The sequence below is a fragment of the Eupeodes corollae genome, chromosome 1, assembly GCF_945859685.1.
Source record: "Eupeodes corollae chromosome 1, idEupCoro1.1, whole genome shotgun sequence".
NCBI lineage: Eukaryota > Metazoa > Arthropoda > Insecta > Diptera > Syrphidae > Eupeodes > Eupeodes corollae.
The window spans coordinates 70838044-70862225 of record NC_079147.1 but is presented as its reverse complement, the minus strand read 5'-3'; the positions used below and the strand labels follow the sequence as shown (position 1 = coordinate 70862225).

The following is a 24182-nucleotide window of genomic DNA, read 5'->3' as shown; positions in this document are numbered from 1 at the left end:
AAATGTCAGAAAAATAGGAACTTTAACAATTTACTAAAAGTTAAAGTATCCATTTTGTGATTTTAACTTTATTTAAATGTTTATTGAAATCGTTAAAATTGTTTGCTAACATTTTTGAAATCTTGAGTCAATGACAGTTAACTTCAAGAGAAGTTAAAAATGCAGTGATAGGGCATAACTTAAGCTTAATGAATGCGAAAACGAAAACACAAGTTTACGCTGAAGAAAGTACTCCAACATTTTCTAATAGAAGACAAAATGTAATAAAATATCCTTTAGAGATATTGTTACGGTAAAATTTACCACAACAAGTTTCACTAGCCTATCTCATATCCTTTTTCCTTTTTTAACCTTCCTTCCGTCGTTGCGGCTCCAAAATATTTTAAGAGTTCAGTAGAATCCTGCTTTCCATCAGTCAGTGACCTGCACTTATTGTATTTTGGAAAAGCAAACAAAATAGGTTTCAATTGTAATGCGGTTGTGTGACAAAGGGTCCACATATTCACTTTAGAAATTTGTGACGGGCGGTCACAAAATACACAATTGTGTGACGGATGAGTCACGAGTACGGCCTATTGAGTGTGTGACAGGTGGTTCACACAAGGAAAAAATGAAAGTGTGCATCCTTTGTATAATTGTCACACCAACCTAAAATTAGTATGGCTTAATGCCCAACGTAAAGTGTCGGAATACTAAGTAAGGTCACCTTGCGATGTGTTTTTCCCTTCCCTAAAATTGTCTGCACGAAAGTCTAAGGGTTTATAGTCTAAATTTCAAACTATCGGATTCTGCCTCTTAATCTTGGTTGAAAACACTTTCCTCAAGTTATTAAACTGGGCCGGTTTGGGCTTTGGAATTTTGTTCTCGAACTTTCAAAAAATGTTCGTTTACTTTTTAGACCAATGGAACTGAACTCGTCCATTAAGCCAAGGTTGGTGTTCAAATCACCAATGTGAAAGAGACCACAAAGGTTTGACTGGTTTTTGAATCGGCATGCACCCCAGCGAAAAAGCCGGGTGTCGCAGTTAGACCGAAAGAGAAAACCAGATCATAACAAAAGGTCAGAGTAGGATGGCAAACTTGTCGTGGTCTTTTTGGATGAGGAAAGTTCGCCATGAATATGGCACTTTTTGGATAGAAGCTAAGAGAGTGAGGTTGGAAAATAAAAAGTGGTGAAAAATTTTTAAAGAACAAAAAAAAAAAAAAAAACTTAATAGTTTTGGATTGGGATATAACCAAATTAAAATTTAAAAAATTGATAAAGAAACCAAAAAAAATTGGTGAGGAAGGCGTTGTGGATAAGGAAGAGGCAGAATCAATTTTTCGTAAACCAAGGAAGATAAGTATTTTTTTGGTTGAGTGAGTTTGTGCTTTTTTTATCATTACTTTTAATTTGTGGTTGGCTATAAAAAGCCAAAATTTAATTCGTTAGACTTTCGGCCGATTTCTTTGTCTCCCGAGATTGCAGGACCCGCGACCTTTGTTCTTTTGTTCTTCGGGAACTTTCCCAAGGTGACCTTTTCTTTGTGTCCTTTGTACACAGCCAATTGTTCTCTCTTTCTTTTGTTCTTTCATTTTAAATTGTACAAATCTTTTTTTTGAAAAAATTCTGGGTTTTATCAATATATTTATAAAGGTTTCCCAGATACAAAATAAAATATCTTCACCTTTCTAGGTGAAGAATTAATCTTGAAGTTTATTTTATTTTTTTGGGAAGTAAATTTTCGCTTTTTATTATTATTTATATTAACTGGTGATGGTAAGTACCATAATACTTCCTGGAGCCCATTTTCATTATTTTTTGCTACGCCCCTGTGTAGTACATTTTATTAATTTAATAATTAATTTCGATTTTATTAATCGAGTTCGATTAATAAAATCCACCTTTTCCAAACCCACCCCCAAACTGAGCTACTGGGTGACAGCACTGTTTTTGCTGTCGGTTGTAAAATTAACAAACCAACCTTTTTGGAATTTGACATTTGTCAATTGTTTTCAATAAGTAGGTATCCACTCGTGCCCGCCGGCTACCTACCCATTGATATTTTAAATAATTTCGTTTTGTTTTGTTTAATTTGCGGATCATTTTACCGCCAACATAGAATAATAATAATAATAATTCGGGTTTGTTAATTTTACAACAATAAGAGAGTTGATAATAGAGAAAAGAAGTGCTCAAAGAAAATGGAAAAATAGTAGATTTCCAGATGATAAAACAACGTTTAACCGTATAAGCAACAATCTTAAAAAACAAATTTACAAATTCAAAAATGATTCACTCAGTAAATTCCTTAGGAATTTAACGACTGATGATTCAACCGATTTTTTGCTATGGAAAGCAGCCAAGCGCCTGAAAAGACAGCAGTTACAAAACTCGCCCTTGAAATCTTAAGATGGGAAATGGATCGGTAACCCGAAAGAAAAAGCTAACCTTTTCGCTGAACATCTTGCGAATGTTTTAAGTCATACTTATCAAACGCGGCTGAAAATAAATTAAAGTTTGTTGATAAGATAGATGAAAGTGAAATACCAATTGTAAGACTTAAAGAAATAAAAAGTATATGCTTACATCAACTACCAAAAAAAAAATCACCAGGTTACGATCTAATTACTGCTCAGGTTATGAAGGAAATGTCATTGAAAGCCTTCATAAAACTCCAATATATAATAAATGCATGCCCTAAGCGCCGGTATGTCCCGCACCATTGAAAAATTGCTGAAGTAATTGTTATACCAAAGCAAGGTAAACCACCTACAGAAGTGACGGCTTACAGACCAATATCGCTTATACCAATTATGGCAAAAGTTTTTGAAAAACTGCTTCTGAAGAGACTTAGCGAAATCATAGAAGAATGAAGGTTAATCCCAAACCATCAGCTTGGCCTTAGAAATTCATAGAATATCGGATGTAATAGAAAAAGCATTAGAAGAAAAACAAATATGTTCAGCCATTTTCTTAGATGTTGCTCAAGCTTTTGACAAGGTTTGGCACGAGGGACTTGAGTACAAACTGCAAAGGGATCTTCCCAGGCAGTACTTTGAAATATTAAAATCGTACATCTCACACCGATTGTTTAGAGTAAGGTACGATCAAGAATACTCGGAATTGAAGAAAATAGAAGCCGGTGTACCACAAGGAAGTGTCCTAGGTCCTACCCTGTATTTCCTATACACAAGGGATATTCCAGTTGGTAATCACACCATAATAGCTACTTTTGCAGATGATACCTCAATTTTGGTGACCGATAAATGTGTCTCTAAGGCAGCAGTAAAACTACAAAATGCCGTCCACACAGTGAGAGCTTGGACCGAAAAATGGCGTATCAAACTCAATGAAACAAAATCTTGCCATATAAACTTTACAAATAAAAAGATAAACAATATTCCAATAATCATTAATAATCAAGCTGTATCTTACGCCAATACGGCCAAATACCTTGAAATGACTTTGGATGCAAAGCTTAAGTGGAAAGAGCACATCAAAAAGAAAAGAGAAGAACTAAACTTGAAATATAGAAAAATGTACTGGTTACTTATTAACAACTCTGATTTATCAATCCAAAGCAAAGTAATTCTGTATAATCAAGCACTAAAGACTATGGGCCTGTACAAAGAAACAACATCCAAAAATTCCAAAACAAAGTCCTTCGTGGAATAGTTAATGCACCTTGGTACATAAGAAATACCGATCTACATCGTGACTTACAAATAGAAATGGTTATAGAAGTTGTTAAAAAATACGCTGTATCGCACAACCAGAGCCTGCAAAGTCATACTAATTCTGAAATGGAGTCCGTCTTGAATATAAGAAACCATGTTCGGAGATTAAGAAGAACCAAGCCTCATGAGCTGATGGTCTAAAAAACAAGGGAAAGTATTAAAAGTTTAAACTTCCCCCAAAGTGATTGTACAAAATTAAGAAAGAAAAATCGGAAATCGATCCTTCAAGATTGGTCCTGATGAAGAGTCCCACACCACTTGGTGTCGAATACTGCCAAGTGTCTTTTGAAGATTTCCTCCTGTCAAAAAAAAAATCTGGAAATTGTTTAATTTTTTTTAAATTGAGCTTGCACTAAAGAGGTTATGAATACCCTTATAATGATTAGAAATAGTGCGAGCAATAAGGGACGAAGGATAGGATTAGAAACCGATTCACATTGGTTTTAAATGTCTGCACATTGTAATGAATGGGAAATATTGACCCAGGTTAAGTATTCCACATTCGTGTCGTGCGGCTAAAGAAATAATATTTGTACTTAACAGTACGTCAGAAATTGCACTTAAGACTGAAATTAAGAGCATTCCTAGAAGTACGGGTATTAGGGTTGAATTACTTGAGGATAGGAATGCAACTGGCTATTTCACTTGAGCAAGCTTAGTAAATTATAGCCAGATTAGAAGGGGTTAACAACTTCTGATATCGTCGGAAAAATATAAACACTAAGCAGAATTTTTTGCGATGTTTAATATGTGATCTCTCCACAACAATTGGTTTGTGATGCATATACCTAGAACCGAAAGCTATACAGATACAGTCTCCTCGGTGTAAATACCACCCATGGATGGTGGCATTCTGGTGGGTTACGCTTTTGCAGCAGTAGACATCATTGAGTATTCGAAGTATTAAATTCTAACTGGTTTTTGATTCCCCATTGGACAATGCTGTCAAGTTCAGAATTTAATGAGCTGCAGTTGATATTCCACATCCAAACACCAAAGGTGAGAATTTAAAAATGAATATTAAAAGTTGAGGCTGTGGGTTTAAAGTTTCAGACTAAAGATCAATTATACGATAATTAAGAGCGTCGGACACAAAACGGAGCCCTGGGGCAAACCAGCGTTTATTTTGTGGATATCAGTAAGAATAATCTTACTTTCTTCAAATCGATGTAAAGATTTGTTGAGACTGCAAAGAGAAACTGAATAAAACTTTATTGTATGAGCGTAAGTTATTGAGTTATTAGTTCCAGTTAATTTTTAAAATGATGGTAACTGCCAATTACACATTGATGTTTTTAAGGTTTGTTGCAAAATTTTAAAAGATTTCGTAAAATGGTAAAGTATTTTTCAGCTTAAAAGATAATTTTTATAATTTTAAACGATCTTACTTTTTCTTCACAATTTGCTAAAACTAAAATCACTAAATGGGTATTTAAACTTTTAGCAGCTTGAAACCCCATAGACATCTGCACAATTATTCTTAATAGAGCAGCAGGAGGAATGGTTCAGTCAACAGTTGAAATTCCAATTAATAAGTCCGTTTAAGCGTATCACGAACTGTCACTTTTTAGACATGTTTGGATGCTAGTTTTTTAATAAAAGACAACTAGTTAGCAAAATGTAAAGAAAGGTTTAAGATTATGGATTTCCTTTATAATTTGCTAAATATTAAGCAAGTTGGTTACCTACTAGTAAATTTTTAAACCCTTTACAAACGTTTGAAATTTTGTGAAAATATTTTATTTTAATAGCAAAAGATAAAAACCTATTTTAGAATTCACACATAATCTTGGCACAGATCTCAACCTATTAAAATGTATAAATGGCACAAAACTGATAACCAAGAAAATCTATTTAATGCAAAATTAACCACACCGAGCGATAAAAACCACAAACAAAATGCTAAAGCCTCTCATAAAAGTGCACAATGCACATTCCAACCTACACTTGCAACATTATGATGATAAGTATCCCATCAAAGTGAAAACTCAATTACCATAAAGTATTAGTTCAATAGGATTTTTCTTGTTGTTGCTGTTGTTGTTATTTGTTCCAAATGCCCATCACCGTAAGTGTATGGGCGCCTTAATGTCTGATGTTGCATTATGCTACAAAGACGATGCATTTTAATCATAGTCTGACTGAACAAAAGGGCACCATCCCCATTATTTTTGTTGTTGCAAGAAGCGTTGCACATTGTAAAGTTATTTCTGATGGTAACCAGAGAAGGTGGTCGATAAAAATAAAACTAAAATTAATTTACCGCCACGTCCATGGTCATTTCTCATTTAAGCTTAGTTAAGTCGGTGATTTAGAACAAAGTTGTGTTGTGCATACAAAAGTGGAAGAGTGTCATTTGTGTACTTAAAGGGGTTTATAAGATGTTGTGCTGTGTGTCAATATGATGTAAAGTTGAGATAGAATTTGTAATAGGCTTTAAAAAGATTGTGATGAGATGATGTTGTATATAGGCTCAGAGGGGCTATTATTTTAATTAAAATTTTAAATATTTTAGATCTTTTAGAGAGGGTTGTTTCAGATAAGTGATTTTAATGACTATATCAATGATATTTTATGACGAAGCACGTCATAAATATGGATTTTTGACAGAGTCTTAACAATATGCATGGGTATGAATGTTTCTTTGTAAACTCTGAGGGTTTAAAATCTCAAAACAAACCAAATTTAATAGGTCTAGAAAAAAAGATGCATTTACATGTGGAACACACATAATACCTAATATTTTGGTGATTACAGTTTGAAAATTCAAATTATAATCAAAACATTGATTTAAGTTCGTCAACTGTGGAGAAAGTAATTGAAAAAAATCAGAGAAATTGGTCACAATAATACAACAATGCCAATATCAAATAATCAACAAGTCGTATCAAAATTGTGCTCTGACTTTTCTTTGAAGTGACCACCTTTGAAGACCAATGTACATTCAAGTTGCATAAATGACATGGATAAATAAGTTTGCTATCCCTACTTTTTCAAGATTTTTATCACATAAAGTAATATTGTTCAATAACATTTAAAGGGTAAAAGGCCACTCAAGCTTACATTTAAATATCTTTTTCTATAAACTTCAGCTAAAACCCTGCGTTTATATTCGAAAGCTGTTTTCAACTTTAAAATAAAAATCCTGTGAAGATTTAGCCCCGAACATTCCCCCTTTTAGCTACGATCCTCAAAAATCTTTTAACATTTTGGTAATAAATAAATAGACATTTTTTTCAGTCTGCTAAATTTTGACAACTCAATAATGTACACTATGAAACAACAGGTACAATAATGCGTATCACTCGGCTATTATGCTTTGCTAAATTTATGCTAGACTAAGTTTTGGAGAAAATTTCGAAGGAAGGCTTAATGTTAGCTTTGCAGCCTTTCGGGCTGGAGAGTTAATGTCCATTCGACGTACTTGACCCAGCCATCTAACTCGTATGACTTTTTTTCTTTTAAACAAGTCAGAGCCGTTGTACAGCCCGTACAGTTCGTCGTTGTATCTTCTCCTCCACTCTCCATCTATGCCAATAATTCCCGAAGAATTTTTCTCTCGAAGCATCGCTCTAATTTTTTTAGGCAGGATCCAAGCCTTACCGCCATAAATGAGAACCGAAAAAATGAGCGTCTTATAGATGGTTACTTAAGATGCAAGAGAGAGGACTTTACTACTCAAATGCCTTCTAAGTCCAAAGAAGCAGCGATTTGCAAGAGTTTTTCCTTGATTTAAATGCTGGTGTCGCTAAAAATTGTTCCACTGACATCAATTATGTCAATATCATCAGCGTATGCGAGTTATTGGATGGACCTTTGGAAGATTGTGCATCTAGTATTGACGGTTGAGTTTTGCACAATTCTTTAGAGAACTATGTTGAAGAAGTCGCATTACAGTGCCTAGAACCTTCTGTGACTTCAAATGCATCGTTGGGATCTTTTCCGATCTTGATAGATCAACGTGCATTCATCATCCTAAATCTGCGGACAAGTTTGACAGGGATGATCTGTATAGCTCTTCCCTATCGATGCGGTTATGCGCGGCTTTAAAATCGATAAAGAGATGGTGGGTGTCGATTTGAAGTTCATGGGTTTTTCCAAAATCTGCAATATGTAAATATTTGTCCAATGGTGGACTTTGAACCTAAGGTTGTTGACGAACGGCTTCAGACGTTCACATAATACGACAGAAATTATCTCATCTAATATTCAGCAGACTAATTCCTCTGTAGTTGGCGCAGTTTAGAGTGTTTCCTTTCTTGTGTATTGGCAAACTATGCTAAGATTCGGGCCTTAACGATTTTACAAGCATGGACTCAAGTCATAATGAAAAGTTGATAGTAGCAAATGGTGAAGAAATTATAATTTTTATTATATATTAAACGGCAATAACAAGGAAGCAACAATTCGGATTTGCGGTAAGTTTCGGAAATAGGATTTGCTTAATCAAGAGCGATAAAGGACAAGAGGTAACAGTACCTATACAATTTTATGCTTAGACTCAACTTCAACAATTCGTAGTCAATTTTGGAGGCGAACCTAGGATATGAATTCTGGGGAGAAGCAATTATGACCGCGAACTACTTACAAAATAAACTGCCCTCGAGTACAATTCCAACAACACCCTATAAAAGTTGGACTGGAAAGACACCAAAAATAAGTCATCTTCGTATTTTTGGAACAAAGGATTTTGTCTATATCCCTAAATAAACTCAAAGAATGTTAGATGATAGAGCTGAGGCTAAGACTTTTGTTGATTACGCCGAGCATTCAAAAGATTATCGCTTTGTTGACAAAAGAACCAAGAAAATTACAATTAGCCGAGATGCAAAGTTCTTTGAGTTATCAAAGAATGAGGAATAGTTCAGAACTAATAGTGCCAATTTTACCAAAAATCCAAGACGTGACTACAGAACGAGAAGATACCAATAACAACGCAAACATAATAGAAGAGGAATTAGAACCAACACAGAAAGTCCTACTTAGAACATCAAGCAGACAAAATAAACAACGCTTTATAAGCGGTGCCAATATGGTACAGGAAGACCTTGTGAAAGAGCCTAGAAAGAATTAGGAATCCATTACTTGTAAGAATAAAGAAGAGTGGAAAAGGGCAATGACGGAAAAAAGTCAAGTACTTGAGAAAAACCAGTATTCAGTGGTTCAAAGCTCGACTTGTCACGCAGGGATTCAGTCAAAAATATGGACAAGGTTTACGATTAAACTTTTGCACCAGTAATCAGACAGACAACTATTAGACTTCCCTCTTTAGCAGGAAAATGCAAAATGAAACAAATAGATGTAAAGTCAGCGTTCTTAAACGGAGTACTCAAGGAAGGGATTTATATGAATCAACTGCCTGGGTTCGAAGTTGAAGTACAGGGCTTGGTTTGCCGATTAAGGAAGAGTCTATATGGTTTGGAGCAAGCAGCATACGTGTGGAACGAAGTAATTCATAATGTTCTCATTGGAAGTTTCATCCAGAGTCAAGCAGATCTATCCCTATACATTAATTTAACGAAAGGTGAAGGTTGTTACATACTGGTGTATGTCGATGGCATTGTAGTTGCTAGAAAGGATGAATCACTTATCAAGAAAACAGAGGCATTGCTAAATTATCATTCTGAAATGAATAATTTTGGAGAGATTAATCACTACTTGGGGATTGAAGTCTATAAAGACGGCAAACTGAATTACAGAATAAGGCAAAAACAATACATTGATAAACTAATTAAAGGCTTTGGACTTACAAATGCAAAGGATTCGAAAGTTCCTATTGAACCTGAATATGACAAGTCAACTGAAGGAAGAGAACCGCTACTACAAAACAAAGAATACCAAAGACTAATCGGATGCTTATTGCATAAAGCAGTTAACACCAGACCGGACATAGCCACCAATCAATTCAAGCCATGTATCAATTTTGGCAAAAAAGACATCGTCACCAAATCGAGCTGATTGGATCGAACTTAAACGGGTTCTTGAGTATTTAAAATGTACATCTATAATTTGCAATTAAATCTCAGTAAAGACAATAGACAATAATTTAATTGGATATGCTGATGCAAATTGGGCAGCAGATAAAGAAAACCGAAAACCAAACTGGTGTTGTAGAAAAAAAACTTGCGTATCCTTATCCACAACTGAATCAGAGTTTATAGCTTAATCGGAAACATGCAAAGAAGCAGTTAGGCTAAGAATACTCTTAAGCGATTCTGACAATTCCCAACAACAACGAACATTAATCTAAGAAAATAATCAGAGCTGTCTCAAGCTTATATGTCAAGACAAATTAAGCAACCGATCCAAGCATATTGACACTTAATTTTATTTTGTAAAAGATTACGTGGACAATAATTTTATTAAGTGTCAGTACTGTCCAACAGAAGACATGCTTGCAGATATGTTGACCAAACCACTGGGCGCTGGGCGAATTAAACAACATAGAACAAAGTGTGGTCTCCAAACGAATGAGGAAGAGTGTTAAATATTACATTCGTTAAGTGACAACACTTTCTACTATCACACTATATAAAATATTGAATTATAATCTGTCTGAATAAAATATCGTTAAATAGAACACGTAGTTTTACTTATAAAGGAACTTTATAAATCTAATTAGCCCATATTTTCATCTCCCTCCAAGTCATCGCCTGCTGCTTTGAAAAATTTGTCTGTGAAGCCTTCACTAACTTTGTTCGACTTCACTTTCGATATAGCTATCTCTACTTGGCCGATGTCGGGTAGGCGAAAATTGTTGTTCTGCGTGGCCTATCTTTCTTACATTTGAATTCGATACGTCATCGCCATTACATTATTTTGAGAAATTGTCTTTCCATATTCTTTACATAGACTGCGGTACTAACAACGATGTTTCCTGATCGTCCTTACAGGCTTCAGTTCATGTCTGGTACCCTTGGGAGGATTTTGTTTACATTTTGATAAAATTTACGAACCTTATTCCTTTTGTGACATCCCTCTATATTCTCATTCTCCTATCTAGAACTGTACCTATCTCTGATTATATTACCTCTAAAGAGGTTGTTAAAGACTCGATCCGAAAAGAACATGGCAATCTCTTGCGATTTTAGCAGTGTAACGTCGAATCCTATCACAATACTTTCTTGTTTTGGATTGAATCGGAATATCCGTAGCCTTACCTTGTTTCCTAGCAAGCAAGATTAAAATGCTTTAATAGTTAATTTCTAGCCTGTTAAATGCTAAATTTTTGAGCGCTTAATTTTACTATAATTTGACTATGGTTTCTCTTGTCACAGCAATGCAGTTAAATACGAATAAGAAATGAAAAAAACATTCCATATTATTAATAATTAAAGACATATTTCCAGACTATGATCTCATATGCAAAATTCCCACAAACGTCAAATAAAAATGACACATTAAGTAGTAAAATGTCAATTAAAATTTTCATTCACAAAATATTCAACAAAAAGCACGTTTCACGACAACCATAAAACAGTAAATCGTCGGTAATTAACATTCGCCCATATTTTTAATAAAAATTAAACAATTAAAATAAATATATGTATGTATGTAAATAACTGCAATGCAATTATTATGTTATGTGTGCTTAAAGATTTGTGTTAGCTCGTTCTTATTTTAAAACTCAACAAAATACAAATAGAAAAATAATAAATTTTATTGTTAATGTTCCAAGAGAGAAAAATGGATTACATGGCGCAATAATTGAATTTCAATGAATTATTCACAATTCAATTTTAAAAAATGCGCCAAGAACGAGTTACTAATAAAATTGATGTGTGGCGCTTCAAATTGATGATGTCACTTTTTTATTTTGCTTCTTTTATTTTGCAGAACGCACTCTGTCTGTCAAATTAAACTTCAAACAAATTAATTTGCATAATTTCCCGCTCAATTTATGGATTGGAGTATAATTTTCATTTATTTATTTTGCTGCAGAGCATCGAAAATTATAATTTGTTATGCCAATTGATTTAAAAGGGGGAGGCTTTATAGTTAAGAGTGATGTCATCTTTTCTTCAGATTCACATTGTTTATAGAAGTTTCCTGGAATTGGAGTTTGTTGGAAATCATAAACCGAGGGTTTATTGGAATTTATTTATTTACCGAAAATCTATAACTGACACTGATTGACCTTAATTATGCTCAATTATGTTGATCTATGTTCATAGGCCTCGAAAGCACTAATTTGTGAGTATTTTCCAGAATAATATTTTTCAGTGAATTATTAGAGGTTATTTAACGAATAGATGAAATTTGATAATTGTTCGGTTAAAAGGCTCATCACTCAAGCAATAAATTTCATAAAAATTCGTCCAAATTTTGTTTAGATGAAAAGAATAATATTTACGAAAATGGGTCGCTTTATTTACATTGTTAAAACTGTTGAAACTTTGATACTTTGTTTTTAAATACTTTATCGTTATCAAATTGTACTAATTTTTATATGTTAAATGTTTTGAAAATAAATATTATTACTGTTCAGAATCTTAAAATATCAGGCTATGATCGAAATACAAAATAATAAGGACATTTGTTTTGATAAAAGATGTCTGAAACGAAATTCAGTATTGAAAAGGTTCGGGGAGGCGAAAATTTCGAAGACTGGAAATTTTCCGTTGAAACACATTTCCAAATGAAAGGACTTTGGAAGGCTGTTTCTGATGGTAGTAAGACAAAGAAGGATGCAACGAAGCTCTTAAACGCAAAATCGGAGATTACATTGCTTTTTGAAAGATCCATTTATCCTCATATAAGATATTGCAAAAGCGGTAAGGAGATTTGGGATTCTCTTCAGAGAATTTTTCATGATTCTGGTCTTCTGAGGAGAGTTGGGCTCATCCAAAAGTTTTATTCTACAAAATTGAAAGATTTCTCTACCGTAGATGCGTACGGTCCGATGGTCTTAACCTAGATGAAGAGTGGATAGGACCAATGCTTTTAGCTGGTCTTCCCGAAGAATACAAGCCAATGGTATTGGGTATCCAAAGCCTTGGGATTCCTATCACAGGAGACAGTATTAAAACCAACCTTCTTCAAGACGTTAATTTGGAAGCAAGTCAAGATACTGCTTTTTTTGGCAAGAACAAGAAAAACTTTGCGGTTAAGAACTTCAAGCGTACCAAATGTTACAACTGCAACGAATTTGACCATATTGCTGCTAAATTTCCAAAAGAGAATAAGAACCATCGAGAAAAGAAGAATGTGATGTTAGGATGTTTTTTTTGTAACGGCTCTTGGCAAAGAATAATGGTATTATTTCGACTCGTGCTTAAATAATTAAATTTCAAGTAAGATGGAAAATCTTAACTCTCAGGTAATTGTTCCAAATAATTCAAAAATGCAAGTCGAAGGTATCTATTGGAAAATTCAAAGAAAGTGGGGTTGAACTTTTAGAAGTCCTTCACGTTCCTGACTTATGCATTAATCTTTTATCTTTCTCGAAAATTGTTCAGAAGGGTTTTTCAATGATTTTTTCCAAGAATGGATGTTTAGTGAAAGACCAAAGGAGTAGTGTTGTTGCAACTGCAAGCTTGGTGAACAATATGTTCCGACTCAACAGACCACCCAACCAAAGTGAACTTGACTATAAAAAATAGTTTTAACAATTGCTTTAAATAATTTGGGGATTAGCTGAAGCTTAGCAATAGGTCTATAGTTTTCCACAAATGCTTTAGATCAATATAAAGTCACACAACAGCTGAAGCCAGCTGACTATTCACAACGTCGTAGATTAGTCAAATGGGTGCTTAAACAAGGCGGTGGACGGAGAATTTTAAAACAAAATTTTCTTCAGCGACAAAGCACATTTCTCACTCGGTTGGTATGTTAATAAACAAAATTCTCATATTTGTTGTTCTGAGAATCCCCAAAAAATTGTAGAGAGGCCATTACATGTCTGGAGGTGTGATTGGACCTTACTTCTTCGAACACGACGATGGAACGACTGTCACCGGCAATTCAGATCGTATAGTAACCGACTTCTTTTTGCGTTTTATTGAAGAATACGACTTGGAGAACACGTGGTTTAACATGACGGTGCCACACAAGTCGAGCGAATATGGATTTATTGTAAGAGACATTACCGCGGTCCGCATCCGGACTGCTGACCCATTTTGTGCGGACCTGCTAGAACACAGTAACTTACACTATAGGCTTCTTCTGATATAAATAACTTTTGCGGCCCGTTTACTTGTTTACTTTACGAGTGTAAGTACCTACCTGTTTACAACAGCGAGTTTAGACTATGTAACCGAAAAAAAGAAAAGTTGAAGATGAAAACAGACAGTTTTTGCAGGAAAGGACCGATTTATCCGTGCTGGAGCAGTACCAATGTGCTTGATTTGTATCTTTCCACTTGGTAGTTATCTGCGTAGGTCTAAAATTGCAAGTTTACTATCAAGTTACTCATCTTCGACCCAGATCATAAGTCGCTCAATGACTGAGCAAGAAAAATGTGGACTCTTGCTAAGCATATTAACCATTTACTGATGCTGACGTAGTTAAAGAATGCTTTCTTGAGTAGGGTAATGCTTTATTTAAGAACAAAAAGGTTGTTGTCGAAACGATACAACGGATTCCGTTATCTGCTTCTAAACGGTGATTTTTTAAGAGCTTGAGAACTTTTAAAAAAAAAAAACGCATACAATTTACAAAATCTCATCGATTCTTTATTTGAAACGTTAGATTGGTCCATGACATTTACTTTTTGAAGATAATTTCATTTAAATGTTGACCGCGGCTGCGTCTTAGGTATTCCATTCGGAAAGTCCAATTTTGGGTAACTTTTTCGAGCATTTCGGCCGGAATAACCCGAATTTCATCGGAAATGTTGTCTTCCAAAGCTGGAATAGTTGTTGGCTTATTTGTGTAGACTTTAGACTTGACGTAGCTCCACAAAAAATAGTCTAGAATAAATAGAATAGAATCGCGAGCTGTGTGGCATGTAGCGCCATCTTGTTGAAACCACATGTCAACCAAGTTCAGTTCTTCCATTTTTGGCAACAAAAAGTTTGTTAGCATTGAACGATAGCGATCGCCATTCACCGTAACGTTGCGTCCAACAGCAACTTTGAAAAAATACGGTCCAATGATTCCACCAGCGTACAAACCACACCAAACAGTGCATTTTTTGGGATGCATGGGCAGTTCTTGAACGGCTTCTGGTTGCTCTTCACTCCAAATGCGGCAATTTTGCTTATTTACGTAACCATTCAACCAGAAATGAGCCTCATCGCTGAACAAAATTTGTCGATAAAAAAGCGGATTTTCTGCCAACTTTTCTAGGGCCCATTCACTGAAAATTCGACGTTGTGGCAAATCGTTTGGCTTCAGTTCTTGCTCGAGCTGTATTTTATACGGTTTTACACCAAGATCTTTGCGTAAAATCTTCCATGTGATCGAATAACACAAACCCAATTGCTGCGAACGGCGACGAATCGACATTTCACGGTCTTCAGCAACACTCTCAGAAACAGACACAATATTCTCTTCTGTACGCACTGTACGCATTCGTGTCGTTGGTTTAATGTCCAATAAAGTAAACTGAGTGCGAAACTTGGTCACAATCGCATTAATTGTTTGCTCACTTGGTCGATTATGCAGACCATAAATCGGACGTAAAGCGCGAAACACATTTCGAACCGAACACTGATTTTGGTAATAAAATTCAATGACTTGCAAGCGTTGCTCGTTAGTAAGTGTATTCATGATGAAATGTCAAAGCATACTGAGCATCTTTCTCTTTGACACCATGTCTGAAATCCCGCGTGATCTGTCAAATACTAATGCATGAAAATCCTAACCTCAAAAAAATCACCCCTTACTAGCACCAGAAATACACACGTTTTGGCAGAAGAAAATTATTGTGATTTGAAACGGCCGTTAAATAATGCAAACTGTTACGACTTGGCTATGGAAGAATCATGCGATGTCACTCATACAGCACAGTTAATTATTTTTGTACGCTTCCTCGACAAAACGAGAGAAACTTTTGTTGAGAAGATATTGGCTCTTTTGCCGCTCTTGGGAAGAACCCGATGAAAAGACATGATCAAAGCAGTGATGGATTATTTTGAAAAACTTGAGTTAGACTTGAAGAAGCTCTTATCGGTAACTATTGACGGAGCACCAGCAATGGTTGGGAATAAAAAAAGGACTAGTTCACCTGTTGAGAACCAATGAGAGATGTAATAAAAATGTGATTCTTCTACCACTGTATTATTCATCAAACTGTGCTTTGCTGCAAACTTAATCATAATGAAGTGATGAAAATAGTAAACTTCCTTCGTGCCAAATCATCATTGCAACGTCGTGAATTGAAATCATTTCTTGGAGAAGTTGCACAATATGACGATCTGCTGTTGAATAATAACGTCAGATGGTTTTTAGAAAGATCCTTCAGCATTTAAGAACACTTGAAGACATATCTTTTTAACAGTAATCAGACTTCAGCAAACGCTTACTTAGGATTTCTAAACAAAAAGAAAATGTTTCTGTCATTGTTTTCTTAATTGATACTTTAAAACATATCAATGACCTGAACCTTAAAATTCGAAGCAAGGGAAAGCTGGTATGCAAGCTCATGCCCGATGTCAAAAGTTTTTCTCGAAAACTTGATTTCTTTATAAATTATCTTGGAAAAGAATGCTTACACTTTCCCAATTCAAATAAAATAATCAGCAGTGACAACGAGATTGACGTGCGTCGGCCAATTCAAGACATCATCAGAATTTCAAAAAAGGATAGAAGATTTTAAAAAAATTGAGAATGTTGTACAAATCCTCAGCAGCATTTGCTCTCTGCTCTGTTGGTGAATAAAGCAATGAAGCTGCAATTGTTTTTTTAATCGATTTAAAAGAAAACACAAACAATCGGAAGTTTCGAGTGAAAAATTTTGGATAAAATTTGTGTGTGGTAATAAATATCCAGAATAACAAAAATTAGCTTTGAAACTTCTTACTTTGTTTGGATCGACATATATATGTAAATCAGCATTTTCGATCTCGACTTACTTCTGAACATCTCCAGGATTTAATGTCAATAGCTTGCACTAATTTTACTCCAAACTTCAGACAGATAATTCGCAACAAAAAAATGTCATTTTTCGCATTGATACCTATGTAACAAAATACCTTTGTTATTTCCTTAAATTCATTTGTTTCATAAATATTTGTTCTTATAAATAAAATGTGCGGATCACGATGATCATTTCATTTCTTAAAACGGACCCCCAGCGAAACTAATTGGAGACCATTGCTCTAGAGATTTTAAAACGTTAAGAAATATTAAAATTTTTAATTTAAAAAATCGAACCGATTACAATTACTTCTTATAGGTTTATAATAAATATGAATTGAAGGAACTTATTGGACCTCATACTATTTTATAATTTATTTTAATTTTTTACAAAGCGTTTCAATTAATCAACGATGGTGGTAATTTTACAAAAGGTGATGTTTTTTTGTTCATAAAAAGTGTATGTTGCAGTTACTTATTTTTTAACCAAATATACTGATATTAAAAAAATTCATACCTGGACTATCTACTCCAATTATAGCATCTGAATCCTCTGTTTATTCGTAAGCATTAATAAAAATAAAATGTATTTTAATAATGTTTAGACATTTTTAGTACATATAACATATTCACATAAAAAAGTTGAAACACTTTCAAATAAATATTTGAATATTTTTTAATACACTGAAAACTTAAGTAATTATTCGAAGCAAAACACAAAAAAATTCTGTAAATAATTATTGCATTTAACGATTCGAAAAGATGTACACACTCAGATAAGAAAAAAGTGCTTAATATTGATATAAATTAATAATAATAACAATGCTATAAAATATTATTATAACAAATTGTTTTCAAATAGATTTGAAGATGTTAAAAACATTCATGATTCAAAATGTTGAAATGAAAAATTATTGATGATTGTGTAGGTAGCAAAATACAGAAAATAGTTTTATTTTTTTCTTAATTTTTCATTTTATAAAGCAGATGCTTTGGTGATATTTAAAGCTCAAATATATTTCAACAAATTGTGACTAATGAAGTGTATTTTACATACATTCGATATAAACAATAAATTTAAATTTAAAGAAAAAAAAATGTCTAATATTTGGAAACACTATAAAATTCAATTTTAAATTTTTTAAATAATATTTAAAATTAAAAACATCGAGTATATAAATCAAATTCTTCTATTCATCTAAAAAATACAACTCTGTTAAAATTGAATTATCAGATACCCGAAAATAGGGTTTTCCAATAAGAAGTTTTATTTCATAGTATACATACATTTCGTGTCACATGAATAGAGACAAGCTTTTTTCTTTTTTTATTTAACGATATATTTCAAACCCTTAACTGTTTTTGAAAAAACCAAGTGTGAAATGAATGAGGTGTGTGTTAAGTTAATATTGCAAACAAATTCTTTGGATTTTGTTGCAAAGTTACAAGTTTTATAGCGGTTTTTCCGTAGAAGGTCATAAAAAGTACCTATTTCAGACAAAGGGATACTCTTTGGAGCTAAGTACGAGTATTATTTGATAAAATCAAGAAGTATAGAAAAATTCGAGCTTACCAGGCTCTTGGCATACGTCCGTTTTATAGCCAGCAAAACTAGAAGAAGTTCAAATGTTGTATGTATACAACTACCTCAAGGACACAGAAAGGTATAAAAAACCCTCTAAGGAAAAGTGGACGAATAGTGAGAGCTGCTTCAAATTCAAGGCTTTCCATTAGTAAAAATCAAGTCCGAAGCTGGAGTAAATGCTTTTAGATCGACTGTTGATCGGGTGATACAGACGACAGAATAAAATGAAGACAAAAACACCATTGAATGCTCCACGCAAAGACAACGCCTTAACAAGTCACATCAGGTGGAATTGAGCTTGGCATATCGTATCGGATTCAAAGCTCTTAAATCACGGTAATCAGTTACAAATTCATTCTGGAAGGAGCTTTTTTTCCGCAGTTTTCTGAATTATTTGGTTGACAAAGATGGACTTTTCTGCAAGCTTATGCACCAATACATACCGCATGGACAACAAAAGCTTGAATTCAGGGCAAAATGTGAACCTATTACCAAGGCCCCATATTCTCCTGACCTGAACATCATGGAAAACGTGCGTGGGGATGCCTTTCAAGAAAAATGTACAAAGGAGGACGGCAATACCAAAAAACCAAAGAGATTATTGATGCCATAAAACGGTCCTGGGTCAAAATTTCGCTTAATTATCTGACATCACTCAATGAATCCATGAAACACAGGTTACTTGAAGTAATTCAGAAATCAGGAGGCAGCATACATTACTATACATGCATTCAATAAAACCAGTATTTACCTAAACTATAACTTTGTTTGTTATCAACTTCAAATAGGAAGTTATTGTAATGGATCCGATTTGTCAAAATGGAAATTTTGACATTTCTCGACGTTTCAAGGTCCCTAGAGTCGAAATAAAAGATTTTTAGAAAATTGTCTGTATGTACGTTCGTAGGTAAGTACGATCGCGACGTTTATTTCGTCGTCCATAGCTCAAGAACCAGAAGAAATATCGACTCCAAATAAATTTTATTAAACAGATAATAAGGCAGAAAGATGCAGAAAGGGCTCTCAACAAAAATTGAGTGGTTGTTTTTTTTACCGTAGCAGTTTTAAAAAAGGTGAACATTTTAATCCTAAATTTCTTACGAACCATAAACGCTAGAGACTGAAATTTTATATAATAAATTTTATATAAAAAATTTTATATAATATAAAAAAAATCGTTAGTTGGATTTTTTTCATAAATCAAAAAAAAATGTTCACCTCGAAAATTTTACGAATACAAAATGAATTATCTCCAAAACAATTTTGTGCAACGAAAAATAACGTTTTTAACATCTGGTAAGATTTTGAGAAAAATTAAATTGACACTTTTTTTACAAGAAATAAAAACCTAAGAAAACGTTACTCAAAGTTGGTAAAATTAAATTTCGACTCAAATATTTTTTCAAAAATTAAACATTATGGTTTCAAACAAATTTTATCTTATAAAAGTTGGTAAAAATTGTTTTTCGACTCAAATATCTTTTTTTAAAACTTTGAGATTATGGCTTCTAACTAACTTTATCGTATAAGAAATACTGTTTTCAACATTTGGAAAAATTTAAAGAAAAATCGAACCTACAGTTTTTTTTACAAAAAATAAAAATTGATTTTTGGCTCAAATATCTTTTCAAAACTTTGAGAAGCTACTTTTATCTTTTAATAAATATTATTGTCAACATTCAGTACAATTTTGATCAAAATGGAATTGACAGTTTTTTTACAAAAACATACAAACCTAACAAAAAAAAACAATACTAAAACTTGGTAAAAAATTTACTTTTAACTCAAATAGCGTTTTAAAAACAAAAAATATTGTCTTTAAACTTTTTTTATTTCAAAGAAAATATTGTTTTATAAATTTTTAAAACTTGTAAGAATAATTCAACTAACAACTTTTTTTACCCAACCCTACAAACTTTGAAGCAAGACAAATCGACAGACAGACAATTGGGAAGTTATCAGTGTGGGTCGCATCACAGCCTCTTTTTTTTAATTTAAAGGGTCTCACATATTAATTTAGATCTCGCCCTAATTCATGTAACACAAAAAACAAGTACTTTTATGACCTTCTGCAGAAAAAACAGCCCGTAACTTGTATTTATCAACTTAATCCTAATTTTTTTTGTGATATCAACTTAAACAACTTTTTCCAAAAAACCTAAGAGGTTAAAATATTTCGTATACATAAAAATCAAAAAAAAAGTTGTCCCTATTAATGTGACGCGAAGTGCATATCTACATATCCCTTTCAAGAAACTTTTCATTAAAAACTTACACAATTGATAACTTTGGGATTTCAATCTTTAACAAATTATTGAGGAGTAGAATTTTCCCTATCTTTCACGTGATCCAAAAAAATTTGTAAATTCTTACATAACAAGACAATTTTAAAAAGTTTTTCGAGAAATAGTACGGTTTGGCTTTCCTGCAAAACTGTGAGTTACTATAAAAAGTTTTCAACATTTTTTGGAGTTTATTGTTCCAATTTTAATAATGGAGTAGTTTTTAATTTTTAAATGTCAAAAAATTACAGTTTCAAAAGTAAAATTTAACCAAATAGCGGACTAATCAAAATGAAACCTCGCAATAGAAGACCCTACATATAAATCAACTTCAATAAATCGAAGAAGTGGTTTTTGCGAATGTTAGATGAAATAAAGTTAGGGGTTCTTCACTAAAAAACAAAGAAACAAAAATGTGGATTATTTATAAGCTGATTTGAAAAGATTTTTGCTGCTCGAATACAAAAATATATACATATATATATAATGTCATAAAAATGCAACCATAAAACAAGAAGAAGATTGAAATGAAGAAGACACTAAAGAGATTAAAGTCTGATGCGTCAGCATCTATTTAACCTTGGTTTTGTGATCTTCTTTTAGCAATAAGATCACAATTCGCATGATGCTGACTTAACTTAACTAAAACATACAAAGAATAGAGTGGCCAGTGGTCACCTTATGACTACCTGCCCTGTTTAACTAATTCTGTGGGAACATTAAGAAATTTGAAGTTGGACAGTGCCTGATGGCCAAAAGTTTATTCAAACGTTTGATTATAAAAAAAAAGACTTCTGATCCGAATTTAGCCCTTTTAAAAACAGCTGGAGATCGCTATTCAGATGGAGAATAAAATGTTTAGATCAAAGAATACATCCGCGGTAAATGGAATCTCATCGTCTAATGGTAGACAAAATTAATGAAGTCATAAAATACGTCAAATTAATCACACAACAGACAATAAGAATAAAGAAGAAACTCGTTTTAAAGAAATTTGTTCATAAGCATCACACTCGCCGTAACATTATGTAAATTTTGTTAACGTCTGAACCATTGAATGTCATCAAGAATTATGTCAAAAGTTGAAGTCACAGATCAGTTTAAATTCATTATCAAGACAAGGTTCGTTTAGTGATTACATTGCCCTGCTAATGGTTGCTCTTTAGGAGTTATTAGATCTAAAAGAAAACTTCAGTATGTCAACAATTTTCAAATGACAGTTGATACCATTTTCTCCTAAGAACTTCAAATTTGTGAAGTCTAATTGAAAGTTATAAAGATGTAAGCAAAGCAAACAATGACATACGGTGGCGGATGAATATAATGCAGTTAATCAACGGTGTACTCAACGGCATGGAGGAAAAAGACCTTACACGCAGTGCTCTGACATATACCCATGTTGTCAAGATGGTGGAGATATTAAGCTAAAAGGCAGTGGTGTGTGATAGAAAAAAAGTGCAAAATTAATTTTGCTAAGAAACTGGTGTCCCACAGGTATGTGTTTTAAGTCCGTTAATGTTCGCCTTATTTACAAACGAAATCGAGAATCATATACGATTGGGAGTTTCTTTTGGGGATACATTTGTAAAAATAGTATTATATGCTGATGAACTTGTCATTTTTGCTGAAAACCCGGTGACATTTCAGATTCAAATAAATAAGCTTAAGGTGTTTTGCGATTTCTGGGATCTAAAAATGAATTCAGCAAAAATAAAATGATGATATTTAGGCAAATCACTCGAAGTTGTCAATGAATTTAAATACGTAGGTATCGTTATTTTGAGTAATTTGAGTATCAGTGTTCATAAAAAAGGAAAAAAGTCAGCAATTAGTTCGTTTTACAAACGAACAATGCTTGCAAATTATTGAATTTTATTACCAAAATGCGTGCTCTGTTAAGTTAGTTCATAGCTCGCCTTTTACATTTTGTGGTCAATTTAACCGACCCACTGAAGCTGCTATTCGGGCTATTGTGACTAAATTTCGCACCAAATTTACATTGTTGGACATTAAACCACCAACATGCTTACGTGGAGTGTGAACCGAAGAAAATATCGCAGCTGTATCGGCCAGCTTTAATGATGACCATAAAAAATCGATTCTTCGCCGTTCGTAGCAATTGGGTCTCTGTTGCTCAACAACGTGGACAATTTTGTGGAAGGATTAAGGTGTGAAGCCTTTCAAAATACCACAGCTGGTGCAAACATTGAAGCCGGACGACCTTCTGTACAGTGAAATTTTTGGTGAATATTCTTTTAGAAAGTTGGCCGAAGATCCACTTTTTTACCAACAAAATTGTGTTCAGCGACGAAGCTCATTTTTCTCTCAATGGGAACGTAAAAAGTAGAATTGTCGATTGTGGAGAATATATCATCCAGAAGCATTGCAAGAGCTACCAATACACACATTATGTGGCGCAACAGTCCGTTGACGCCTAGTGACTTACAACTCTCAACAATTCCTGTGTGCGAGTACTATTGTCAGGGATGGAAGGGACCTACAATTTTAGGCCGAATCCGAATGGCTTATTTGAGCAAGCACTTTTTCATGACAAGATTGTCAAAAACTTGCTTCGGAAAATCGTGTCCTTTTCAATTTAAGTACAATTAAGGTGGCAAAATGATAAAATATTTTGTATGAGTGCTTTGAAAAAGTAGATAAACAGAGATATCTAATGCATATTCAAACCAGGCAGTCTACCTCTAGAGCTATATATAGGGTTTTTCAATGGGCGCGGGTAGATTTTGGCGTACCGTGGCGGCCATTTTGTTTTGGTGACATCTGTCAAATCATTTGTTTATTATTCAGTTGATTTTTAAACGTTTGGTGGCCAAATTTGAGACTACCGGTTCGGTAAACAATCAGCCAACACCCGTTCTTTCAAGGAACGCCAGATCGGTCGAGAACATCGCCGCGGTCCACATTCACGTGTACAGCTGAACCCGAGGCAGTATATTCCTCGACGTGCACAAGAATTCGGCCTTTCGCAGACTTCAACTTGCTGAATTTTGCATCGGGACTTGGGCCTTGGATTTTACTGACCCAGGAGCTCAAAGTTCATTACCATAGACAACGCCGTTTGTTTGCTGACTGAACTTTGAATCATTTGGAAGAGGACCCCAATTTTGGCCGAAAAATCATCTTTAGTGACGAGGCTTATTTTTGGATGATTGACTGGGTTAATAAGCTAAATTGCCGTATGTGGGGCGACACCCACAGACCCGAAGTTCAAAAGGTGATAACGCATCTTCAAAAAGTCTTAATTTCGCCTAAAATATTAAGGTAATTGAATCTTAAAGACTAAAAATATTGAATTGATTGATCATCTTACGTGTAGACTTTGATTGACATCTAAATACTTTTTATTATTCAAAAGGATAAGAAATATAACTCGTGGGCAATGATTTTGTACGCCATAAGAAGCTTATGGTAAAAAATGTTTCAAAAAATTCTTGAAGCGCATGAAAAATTGTTTTCATTCCATGTAACCCACATAGTTGCGAAGCACTAACAAGCCGCGGATACGGCTAACGAACTAAGGACAGCGAACTTCGGATATGCACGTGGAATGTTAG

At 33.8% G+C, this 24182-nt stretch overlaps 1 protein-coding gene across 2 annotated transcripts in view; it reads right to left on the bottom strand.

The window, feature by feature from the left end:
* The window catches only part of LOC129938398 (aminopeptidase N), a 206859-nt gene that overhangs the window by 145950 nt on the left and 36727 nt on the right, over nucleotides 1-24182 (bottom strand). The window contains exon 3 of one of the 2 annotated variants that reach the window (XM_056045932.1): nucleotides 17258-17293. The exons of the other annotated variant lie outside the window; for it this stretch is intronic. Coding sequence (XP_055901907.1) covers nucleotides 17258-17293 — 36 coding nt within the window. The remainder of the gene's footprint in view (nucleotides 1-17257; nucleotides 17294-24182) is intronic. 2 annotated transcript variants of the gene reach the window in all.